This window comes from Salvia hispanica, chromosome 6, assembly GCF_029641045.1.
Source record: "Salvia hispanica isolate PSC_SH4W2 chromosome 6, Shi_PSC_v1, whole genome shotgun sequence".
Taxonomy (NCBI): domain Eukaryota; kingdom Viridiplantae; phylum Streptophyta; class Magnoliopsida; order Lamiales; family Lamiaceae; genus Salvia; species Salvia hispanica.
The window spans coordinates 46,620,413-46,632,710 of NC_142697.1; the positions used below are offsets into that span (position 1 = coordinate 46,620,413).

Here is a 12,298-nt window from a genome sequence, read left to right on the forward strand (position 1 = left end):
TGGAAAGTGGGAACTTATAAATCTTGTTGAATAGGAAGGAACACGTGCCTACGACACACGTGCAAAATTCCGTTCCTTTCAACTTACAATAGTAAAACTTCCGTATCTCAACATGAGCTTTTGAAGAAGAGGCAATGCACTTACCTTTTCTAATGAGGCTTCCATTCTTCCATTTCTCATTTCAAGAGTCAGACCCTAGGGTTGGTTCGACTCTCTTTTGCATATCGGGAAGAACCAACAAAGAAAACCCGACATAGAGCTCATATACCCACTCGACTCTCTAATCCTATTACATCAACTAAGATAACTGAACCAGACAACAATAACTAACGACTAACATAATCTTGAAGGCGGGTTGGAGGTCTTCTGGTGCGACGGAGTTTGGGGTGGTTGTGGACTTCCTGGTCATCTTCATTTGGTAGAGCATCTGACATTGCATCATCAAGTTTCTCGTTCATAGTGTGGATGTCTTCTCCTGTGTCATGTCTCTTCCCGGCTGGTGTTGCTGAGGTCGTCTCGCCTTTCTTGGTGGATGTTGCTGAGCTCTTAATAGTAGTATATAATGCAAAAACAAATGGACATCTAAATTATTATTGACAATCAAAGGATCTCACTAGTAACGATCTATTTCAACTGTAAAGTTGCGATTTGCTAAGGTCGTCAAAAAACTGTCCTCATCGTAGTGCTTGATGATGATAACGGAAACTTTAAAAGATATTCCTTCTTCTCCTTGTAATTGCTCATGTTCCTCGACCATTAACTTCGCACTTATCACTAATTCTTCACTGCAAAGATGCATTCTCACGGATTTCAGTGTCGGAATTTCACCAAGTTCTACAGGGAACTCCTTCAAAGATACCTCGGAAAGACTAAGGTGTTCGAGGCATGGGAAGTGAGAGCTCTCCGTCATCCACCATTCCCAGCCACTACATGAGTCAAGTTCCAAATATTTGAGACTCGGGAACTGGCCATCCTCTGTTTCCCATTTGCCTGTTGTGAAATCTCCAAAAGACAATTTGAGCTTTTGAAGAAGGGGTAATGTACTTACCTTTTCCAACATGTCTTCAATTCTATTTGTAAACACCGAAAGAGTCAGACTCTTAAGAGAGTGTGGAAAGGTAAGCTTTTGCAACAAAGCGCTCCTATCGTAGCTTTCACAGCTGAGAGATTCAAGCTTTTGCAGACGTTCGATGTTGCGGAGACAAAAGTCATCATCATTGTCAATATCCTCATAATCACCAGAATCAATTCCCTCAGGTATGATGAAAAATAGTCCCAATTTTTTGATGTTGGGAATTAAATGAACCATTACCTCATCACACTTGAAATTGATTACTCCTTTGAGGGTTTGTAGATTCTCCATGATCACAATATCGTCACTCGGAGGATCTGGGAGATGGAATCCTCGATCGGGGTTCCAGCAATGAAGACAGAAATCGACATGCCTAAGTTGAGGCATATTCCAAATTTCAACCGGTGCATTCATGTTTTCTAAATTCATGATTGATGGAGAATCAAGAATTAATGTCTGAAGACTCCAGAGGAGATTGATTGAAGAAGGAAGTTGGGAACCTCCTTTATGATAAACAGCAAGAAACCTCAAATTAACCAACTTGAACAATTCTCTCAGGGAATAATACTCATGTCCTTTTGGATGGTAAGACATATCGTATGCTCGCAATGTCCTCAACAATCTTAAATCGCGCAACAATTGAACTCTTTCATAATCACTTATATAGGATCGGACATGTGGTGTAGATCTCATGGCATCAAGGACTTCTGGTAGGTTACAGATGTGATGGGTCGGCGCATGTGAAAAGATGAGTATGTCCAACTGGTCAGAATGGAAATCCTAACTTAGCTGGGTCGTTGTCACGACAACCTAAACCTGCCTTCCAAATAAATTCCTCAACCCACTCCTACTGGCTAGTATAGTGGATGTAAGGGTCGTATCCCACAAGGATGGACGCGTTTGGATAACTGCGGTGACATTTCTGGGTGGTTTGGTTAGCTACCACGCTTGGGTTGAGATTCTACCTAGGCTGGAATATAAAGGTGGTATCCTACTGACTGGGTGGTGAGAAAGTAACAATGCCGTGGTGGTGTACGTGAAAATAAAGGACTAAGGATATCAGAGGCATGTGGAAAGTAGACAATTACTAATTAAGGAAATATGGGACAGCAGGTATATCTGTTGGCTGGGGGGACATTTCTGACAGATCTGGAAGGTACAATGCATAAAGTAAAGGACAAAAGCAAAAAGCAGCTAAAAGTAAGTGGTCCTAACAAATTTGATGTTGATGTTTTCTTCTTCACCAAGTATCAACAAGGAAATCAGAGATTTGCAGTTGCCATAACCAAACTTCAGAATTCGAACCTAAACTTAAGATCGATTAACTAAAAATGCCAAAGACTTCGATTAACTGTAGAACTGCAATTTTACTCCTACTGATCGGCATGCAAGGTGGCGACAGACAAGGAAATGAACAAGATCATACGAGAAAACTTAAATTCCGACATAATAACAAATGCAAATTAACAACTACAGATAAGAAAATACTCAAAGATTAAAAGCGATAACTAAATCTAACTTCCCTATGCAAAACGAAACAAACTCAAACCAAAGAGACATGCGAAATAGGAATTTCATAACTTAGGCGAATTAGATCGTGGCAAAGTACTTCAAAAGGCAACAAAGTTTAAATTGCAACAGATCCAAGACGAAAGCAAGTAAATATTTAAACTAAGAAAGCGATTAAAGATTGTTTTGCCACTCTGGGCGGTGAAACTGCTATACTACGACGGCGAACTGGCTGGAACGGTGGAACGATTGCTTCTCCGGCGGACTCTCAGACTCAGGTGATCATAGCTGTGGCGAGGAACGAGAACGATGGATAATGCTGAAAGAACTGATCTAGAGAGAATTTTAACTAAGTGTGGTGGTTGGATTCCCCAGTTCTCCTCTTCTCTCTCTTCAAGTGGCTCCTTTTATAGGGAGGCTTGCCCTTGATTAGGGTAGCCTTTCTTTCGCGAAATTACAATTCTGCCCCCTTGTTAATTGATCATCCCAGCTATCCTCTCTCTCCATCTCGAGCCCTTCTTCGGCATGCATTCTGATCAGTATTGCACCCTTCTTGCGCTCTTTTCACCTGTAACCTTCTACTGTCTCCTGCTGACTTGGAACCTCTAATCCTGCACACTTAAGCAACTGTTTTGCAGATAATACATGTAATTCTCGACATACTGACCAGTAACCAAGGCTCAGAATACGACTTATCAAACTGCTCACACTTACCACATGCTTGTCCTCAAGCGTGAAGACAAACAAAAGAAATAAGTCGAATTCGGGCCTGGTTACTTCCCCTGACCGACTCTACCTAACTAGACTCAAGATTCTAATCACAAAAAGAAAAGAAAACAAACACGACACAAACACATAGTTGACTTAAAAACACATAAAACAGGCTATATTTTCAACCACCCCTCGCCTCGAGATCAGGTGCAATCCGGCCTTAGGCAGCCTTGAACTTCCGCCACCCCCCTTTTCTTCCCAGTCAGTACATTTGCTTGTCAGGATCACTCAACCCTAGGCCAAACACTGGGTTCGCTCAGTCACTCATTCCTCACAGGGGATGTTAGGACTGTTTTCACTCAATGCAATACCACGGATGTTTCGGACTCAGATCTCGCATGCAGCTCCTGAAGGTCTTTTAAGGCTTGTAATGGGGCTAGTGGTTTATAATGTTTAGGGTAGTTGTTCCTAAGGCTCTATGGTTCAAAGACTGACTTCTTATTCGATGAGGGAGAACTGTGTGCATTCGGGCTTCTGGCTAGGGCTTCTCCTTCGGCTGGACAATCTCTAACATTGGCTTCCAACTGGTCAGTAGCTTCCTTGTGGCTTCGCCACCCTTATTCCTTCTTCCTCCTTCTCTTTTGTGGTCAAGTATCTGTGACCATTTTCTTCAATTTTCTTTTCTGTGGCTTTGCCACCCTTGTTCCTTCTTCTATTTTTTTTGGATCTGGAAATTCAGATCGATTTTCTCCTTCCTTCTTTTCTTCAGCTGGTTCCTTTTGTATGTCCTCCTAGGCAGTTGCTTCCTTGCCTCACGCCTTGCACGCACACAGTTCTAGTGGCTGATGGGTTATTTCGGGGTATAAGTCAGGCTAGAAAATAGGGTTCTAAGGGTAGGGATTTTTTTTTTTTTTTTTTTTTTTGTGTGGGGGGTTTCCTACTGCCTTCAGGGTTTGCTACATGCGATCACCTAGCCCTAGACATCACGTGGTAGCCACTCTCATTTTTCATAAGTGTTTAGTGGAAAGTAGTTCCACTTTAGGCCTTTAACTCACTGTTTAAGAGGGCTTTCGTGTTTGACCTAAAGGATGGTTTTTCCTTCATACTCGCATCATCTATACTGACTAGGGGATACTGGAGGGGGTGGTTTCTGTTTTCCAGCATGCCTTATCTCCCTCAATTCCCCTCACCTTCAGTTTGAGGCAGTTGAGTTTTAAGCCTATTCATGACTCACAACACATAATTCCTAGACCTAAACAACCCTTAAAAAAAAACTAACATGCACTGACTCAAATAACACATATTTACATGTCATACTGGCCATTTGCTCCCCCCTCTCACTTCACAAGTGTCTGCCTCAGATACGGGCTGTGAAGTGAAAATAGGAATGGCTAGTATGACGGACACAATATACAACACATATTATATCTAAAAAAACTTCTCACACTTAGGCTATACAATAGGCTAAGTGGGAGAGTTTTAGGTAAATACCTAAACAAAATAGAAACCAACAAACACAATATATACATACATAAACTCCTCACACTTAGACTATGTAATAGGCTAAGTGTGAGTTGTTCGATCACAAACACAACATAATAACACATAAAGACATTTTACGCAACATAAAAAAACAAGTAAAACTAAAAACTAAAATAAAAGAAAAGGAAAACTAACTGGTCAGTTGGGCGGGGTGGGTCAAACATTCCTCCTGCTCCTCCTTGGGGCAGGGGTCGGTGCAGGTGGATCTTGTGGTTCCTCAGCAGGTTCCGGTTGGTCTTCGTCTGATTCTTCTTCCTCCTCACTTCCTCGTTCCGCGGGTTCATCCTCTTGGCTTCCATGGCCACTCGTTCCAGCTTCCTCATTCTTTTTTTCTCTCGCTAATTCCTTCAGTACACTTTCCATTAGGGATGTCAGCTTAGCCATCTCTGCCCTCGACTGCCTGTTCTCCTCAGCTAGGTCCGCCACGGCCCGTTCCAAGTTGGCCTGCCTCTGCCCTTGAGCTTGGTCATTCTGCCCGGCTGGTTCCCCTGGTCTTTGTTGGGCCCTTCCACCAGGAACTTCCCCCATCCGGTAGAACTGGGGGACACCTTCTCTGTAGTAGACAACGTTGGTGCGAACGAAGAAGGGAACATCAAACAGTCCGGGGGCATCGACCATATACATCGGAGATAAATCTTCTGCTTCAGTGACGATGATGTTATTGCGCACAAAAGCTCCCGGTATATGGCAAAGCGACAGGTTCCTAGCTGGGTGGGTGGCTATCAAATGGCACTGGTAAGCTGTCCAGAACCCCAGATGCAATCTCCTCCCATGCCTTGCACACCAGACCAGGTATAATTCGGTCATGGACGTCCTGGCCGCCGAGTTAGTCTGGCCCAGCAAGTTGTATCCCAAATAAAGTTGTACCAATCTGAGCATGGGGTTATTGAAATTGGTTGATCTGGAGATGGTGGAGACAAACTGCCCAGACGCAGGGTGAGTCAACTCTTCCCAGGTTCTTTGGGGGTCGAATTCTACATGCCTCCTCGGTATCCCCCTCTCTCTGTTCCTCCATTCTGGGCCGATTGCTTCCTCCAGAGTACACATCCCCAGCCTCACAGTCCACTCAATCAGACTCATTGTTAACTCAGCTCCAAACACTCTAAATGAAATTGACACCTCATCTAGGTCTGTGGTGACTTGAAACCTAAATGTGGTGAAAAATTCCTTTGCCAATCGCACGCTTATCTCGGGATCTCTATTCCCCAACAACCACTCAAATCCTAGCGCTTCAATACTAGCCAGAAATGACTCTTGCACAGATAATTCAGCCAACGAGGGTAAATGGAGTACCTTGCCGCTTTTTAATTGCTTGCTGTTGTCTTCTTTGTCGTCAAAAGCGTCTTGAAGCTTTTTCGTGTTATAGTACTTCATATCCTCCATGACTTCATTCGTGAGCTCTACGTGCCAGCGCCGGTATTCTATCCTCTCGGCCTGTGGGTGGGCTAGCTCAAAGTGGTCTCCTGGGAGTTGTCGCTCGTGGTATTCTTCGCCCTCCATGGATACATCACTCTCGGACTCTGACTCCTCATTGGAACTGTACTCGCTGTCGCTAATTTCCCTTCCTTCTTCTGGCTCTCGGATCACTACGCTGGTATTGGTGGTCCGTTGCTTCTTGCTGACCTTCTTCTTCTTCATGGGACTCTTCCCTTTTCTTTTCCTTTCCATGTCATATTTTTCCTCCTCCTCGTCCTTTTCGGCCTCTTCCTTAGTTGGTGTTGAAGTCTCCTCTCGGGTCGCAGACTTGGTCACCATACAAATGATAGTGTCATCATCTACTTTCTCCCCCTGATCCACTGGCTCGGGTGCGAGGTCCAGACCCTCAGCCACCCTGTCAGCTTCCTGGTCAGTGGTTAGTGGTGGAACTGTCCTGGCTGCTATTGGGTTGCCCTCCTGGCTAGTTTGAAGAGGTTCCTCCCCAGGTTTTGTAGGAGTAGTCCTCTCACTTCCACTTAACACTTCCACTGCATCCTCTACCGTATTTGCCTTGGCCTTGCTGGACGTCCACTTCCCCAAACATCTTTGCGAGACCCGTGTCGGTTTCTTCCCCGCCACCTTGGTATCATTCTTCAACACTAACTTCCTCTTGACTCCTTTCGGCCGTAATACTTCTGGTACCCTTATCTCCGGTTGTGGATCACTTTCTTTCTCTGTTTCTTCCTCGCACCCCTCTGCTTCTGGCTGGGATGCCTCTGACTTCTGCTTTCCTTCTGCCTCCTTGTTTACTGGCTGGTGGGCTTCCTGTTCGACTTGGCTTTCTTCCGCTTCCTCCCCCTTCTGTTCCTCATTCCTGGGTTCCTTTTCTTTCGCCTCTCCTACTGCCTGGTAGGCAACACTCCCCGACCCCTTCTCCACTCCAGATACTCCACTTCCCTTTTCCGTCTGAGATGCGAGGTCCAGACCCTCAGCCATCTCGCCAGTATCCACGTTCCTCCCAACTACCCCATCGAGAATTGCCTGGAATTCTTCGTCGGTCATTATCCCTTGCTTCCTGGCCGTCTCGTTCAGATCTCCCCCCTCTCTACTGTCTTGAGGCACAGTGTTTGTAGCCGGCGTCTCCATCATTTTATCTTCCTCTTCCTCGCCCTTCCTTTCTGCCTTCTCTTTGTCGCCGTCGTCCTCCTCGTTGGGTTCCTGATCGACTTCTTCTTCTTCTACTGGGCCAGGATCTTGGTAAGCGGAAAGAGGGCTAATGTCTAACGGCTCAATATGTTGATGTGGGGTTGCAATCGGAGAGGTTTTTTCTGATGAGGGCTTCGGAGATGTTGGTACGGGGTTAGGGTTATCAGTGGTTGGAATTTCCGGGGTAGGGTTCGGTACCGTCGGTACTCCTCCGATTTGGCCAAATCCTGCCAAAGTTGCCGTCCAGTCCCTATTTGGGTCTTGTTGTCGGAGATATGCGGCCAGTGCGTCTAACTGGACCATCACCGGTATCTGCGTCGGCTGCACTGGTTGGGTTTGTTGGGGGTTTGGTGGCGGCCCTCCTTCTGTCGTTGGGGCTTCCGGCCGTCTTTCACTGGTGGAGTCGGTTTTCTCACGGGTCATCTTCTTCTTTCCCATGGCTGATTAGTGGTTCACGGCGGGTTACGGTGGTTATCGAGCGGTTGTTTTTGGGGAGGAAATTGCAGGTAAGGGTTTGAAATATGAAAGGGAATAGGCGGTTTGGGTATTTATAGAGGGATGGCAGGTTAGGGTTTTGACCGGTTGCAGACGGTTCCAGTCGCGTCACTTTGGATGGAGGCGGTTGAGTGTTATTGCAGCTGATTGGACATGCTCTGCCATATTTCTGCCCACGCGCCTACTGGTCACTGCCTTCGCCTGCAAAATAGTACCACGCGCCAATATTCAAATTCCCCATCATCATTTCCCTCTTTATTTGCTGAAATAGGAAATAAAGTGAAAGAGACCTTTAAATATAAATTGGAGTTTTTCACTAATTTAGCATGCTTGCAGTCAGTACATACTCGCAATTAATATTTGAGGTCCGAAAATCTTTTTGGCATTTTCATATTTTTTTTTCTGCTTCCTTATGCTCAAGTAAATCACTAAATATTTACAATATTTACAACATTACTTAGGGTATTTGGAATTCTACCTGGTCAATAAGTTTGAACTGCATAGAATCGGCCAGGTGGAATCCCAAACCCCTACTCTACTGATCACTAGGCCATACTAAGAGGTAGTGGAATTTCTTCCACTACTCCTATCTCAGCATTCTCCCTATATATTTTAAGTCTATGTCCATTTACAATAAAGGGTTCAGAGTTCGGAAGACTCCCTGAAATTTCAACCGCTCCATTTGAACGAAGTGCGGTGATGATGTATGGTCCTGTCCATTTTGACTTGAGCTTCCCAGGCATTAGCTTCAGTCTCGACTGGAAGAGTAGTACTTTCTGACCAACTTGGAGATCTTTGGTTCTCAGATTCTTGTCGTGCCATATTTTTGTTTTCTCCTTGTACCACATGGCTGAGTCGAATGACTCCAACCTAAGTTCCTCAAGCTCCTGTAGTTGTAGCTTCCTTTCCTCCTCACAGGCTTTAGCATCCATGTTAACCTTCTGCACTGCCCAGTACGCTCGGTGTTCAACTCCCACTGGTAAGTGACACATCTTCCCAAAAACGATGCGGTAAGGTGACATCCCTATAGGTGTCTTGTAGGCCGTTCGATATGCCCACAGAGCATCTTCCAATCTCATACTCCAATCCTTCCTCGAGGGGTTGACTGTCTTCTCCAAGATATTCTTTATCTCCCTGTTAGAGATTTCCGCTTGCCCATTGGCTTGTGGGTGATAAGGACTGGATAGGCGGTGATGAACTCCGTATTTTTTCATCAAGGCTTCAACTGTACGGTTGCAAAAATGTGTCCCTTGATCCGATATGATTGCCCTTGGCATCCCAAACCGGCTGAAAATTTGACTCCTTAGGAACTTAGCAACCTCTTTCGACTCACAAGTGCTTGTGGCTTTTGCTTCGACCCATTTTGACACGTAGTCAACTGCCACTAAGATGTAAGAGTTTCCAAAAGACGAGGGGAAAGGACCCATGAAATCCATACCCCAAACGTCAAACACCTCACAAACTATAACTGGAACTTGTGGCATTTCGTCTCTTGCGGAGATCCCACCGGTCAGTTGGCAACGGTCGCAGTTTCTGCAGAATTCGTATGCATCTCTGTTTAAAGTTGGCCAGTAGAATCCGCTGTCCAGTACCTTTCTTGCGGTTTTCCTTAGTCCAAAATGCCCCCCACATGCCAATGAGTGGCAGTGTATGAGTACGTCCCTTTGCTCCCAGTCAGGAACACACCTCCTTATAACTTGATCAGCTCCCGCCTTCCACAAGTATGGATCGTCCCAGAAATAGTATTTTGCCTCACTTTTGATCTTCATCCTCTGGGCCTTCGTGATGTTTGGTACTTCTGGGAGCTCTCCTGTTACTATGTAGTTGGCTATGTCTGCAAACCAGGGTTCTTGTCCTATCTTCCCCTTTCCTTTCTCAAACTCATCTTGGCCAGTAAGCTTCAGTACCTCTTCCCAGTTAATCTTCTTTGTGGAAAAACTCACTTCACGGTGTTCCTCGGGAAATTTGTCATGAACGTCATCATTACTGGCTTCTAGCACTATCCTACTCAGATGGTCTGCCACCTTGTTTTCAATTCCTTTCTTGTCCTCCACTTCCCAGTCAAATTCCTGTAGTAAGAGTACCCATCTGATCAGTCTGGGTTTTGATTCCTTTTTTGCGACTAAATACTTGATGGCTGCGTGGTCAGTATAGACCGTCACCCTGGACCCTAGCAAATACTGCCGGAATTTCTCAAAGGAATAGACCACTGCTAACATCTCTTTCTCCGTAGTATCATAATTCCGTTGAGCTTGATTCAAGGTTTTCGACGCATAGAAAATTACGTACCGCTTCCCTTCTTTCTTCTGACCCAACACGGCCCCTACTGCATAGTCACTGGCATCGCACATCACCTCGAAAGGGTAATCCCAGTCAGGAGCTTGAATGATCGGTGCAGACACCAACTTTTCCTTCAGGAGATTAAAGGCAGTCTTGCAATTATCATCGAAAATAAACTCCACCTCATTCTGAAGAAGTCTGGTAAGAGGCTGGGTAATCTTGGCAAAATCCTTGATGAATCTCCTATAAAACCCAGCATGTCCCAGGAAGCCTCTTATCCCCTTCTGATCAGTAGGGAAGGGTAGCTTCGATATTACGTCCACCTTGGCTTGATCGACTTGGATACCTCTTTCTGATACTACGTGGCCCAAAACGATGCCTTCTGTAACCATGAAATGGCACTTTTCGAAGTTCAGAACAAGACTTTTAGCTTGGCACCTTTCCAGAACCACGTCTAAATGTTGTAGGCATGAACCGAAGGAATCTCCGTAGACAGTGAAGTCGTCCATGAATATCTCTATGCAATCTTCTATCAAATCTGAGAATATACTCATCATGCAGCGTTGGAACGTACCCGGGGCGTTGCATAAGCCAAAGGGCATGCGTCTGTACGCATAGGTCCCAAACGGGCATGTGAAGGTAGTCTTATCCTGATCTTCGGGGTTCACATAAATTTGGAAATAGCCACTGTATCCATCCAAAAAACAGAAGTACTTCTTTCCAGCCAGTCGCTCGAGCATCTGATCGATGAAAGGCAGCGGAAAGTGATCCTTCCTTGTGGCAGTATTGAGCTTGCGGTAGTCTATGCACATCCGCCATCCAGTGACCAGTCTGGTGGGCACCAATTCATTCTTTTCGTTCTGAACCACCTGGATCCCCGATTTCTTGGGAACCATATGGATCGGACTGACCCACTCACTATCGGGCACCGAATATATGATTCCCAACGAGAGTAACTTCAAGATTTCCCTTAGTATCTCCTCTCGCATATTGGGGTTCACCTTCCTCTGTGAGTCTCTGTGTGCCTTTGCCCCGTCTTCCAACCTGATATGATGCATGCATACATCTGGGCTTATTCCCACCAAGTCAGTAAGGCTCCATCCAATCGCCTTCTTATTTTTACTCAGCACAGTCAGTAGCCTCGCCTCCTGTTCTTCAGTTAACCCACTGTTGATGATTACGGGAAACGAATCTTCCTCCCCAAGGTAGGCATACTTCAGGTTTGCTGGTAGCCTTTTCAACTCGACTTGCGGTGGTAGTGTCTCTGTTGGTAGGGGGTTCTTCTTTGGATCCTCATTTTGCTCTTGCTCCACATCTGATGTTTCTTCCATACTGACTGGTAGGGAAACCTTCGTTGCTCCCGCCATTTCTGATTTTTGGCAAAATTCCTTAATTGCTCCTTCAATTTCTTCGTCAGTTAACCCTTGGCTACTGATCAGATTACACCATGCGGCTGCTTCTACATCTACCTGTTCATACACATCCAAAGTTTGGAGTTTCTCCTGCAATAACTCGGTCTCAAGAAAATCTTGGACTAGAGGGTCAATTATATCAACAAAGCATATGTTTTCAGAGTCTATTGGCTTTTTCATGGCCTCATTAATGTTGAAAACAAATTTTTCACCATTAAAATCAATGCAAATTGTCCCCTCAGCCATATCCACAATCGTTTTGGCTGTTCTCAAAAATGGCCTGCCTAACAACATTCCACTGGACTCCCTAGCTTCAGGTTCACTCATCTTGATCACATAAAAATCAGCAGGATATGCAAATTCATGCACCTTTACCAACACGTTTTCTAACACCCCTTCAGGACTTATACATGATCTATCGGCCAGTTGGATTAACACCCTAGTGTTTGATAACTTTACCCCCTTCAACTGATTATAAATGGATAGGGGCATAACATTAATGGATGCTCCCAAATCACACATGGCATGCTTAATCTTGACATCTCCAATTGTTATGGGTAAAGTGAACATACCTGGGTCAGCTCGTTTGGGCGGCAGTCCTTCTTGCACAATAGCTGATGCGATCCCTTCCACTACAATTTTTCCAGCTTCCTGG

The 12,298-nt window shown here is 45.1% G+C and overlaps 1 protein-coding gene across 1 annotated transcript; it reads right to left on the reverse strand.

The window, feature by feature from the left end:
• Positions 1-613: 613 nt before the first annotated feature.
• On the reverse strand, positions 614-1,666 carry LOC148924010 (putative late blight resistance protein homolog R1A-3). The gene has a single exon (XM_089061658.1). The coding sequence runs from the start codon at positions 1,664-1,666 to the stop codon at positions 614-616; it is 1,053 nt and encodes a 350-aa protein (XP_088917784.1).
• Between the last annotated feature and the right edge of the window lie 10,632 nt (positions 1,667-12,298).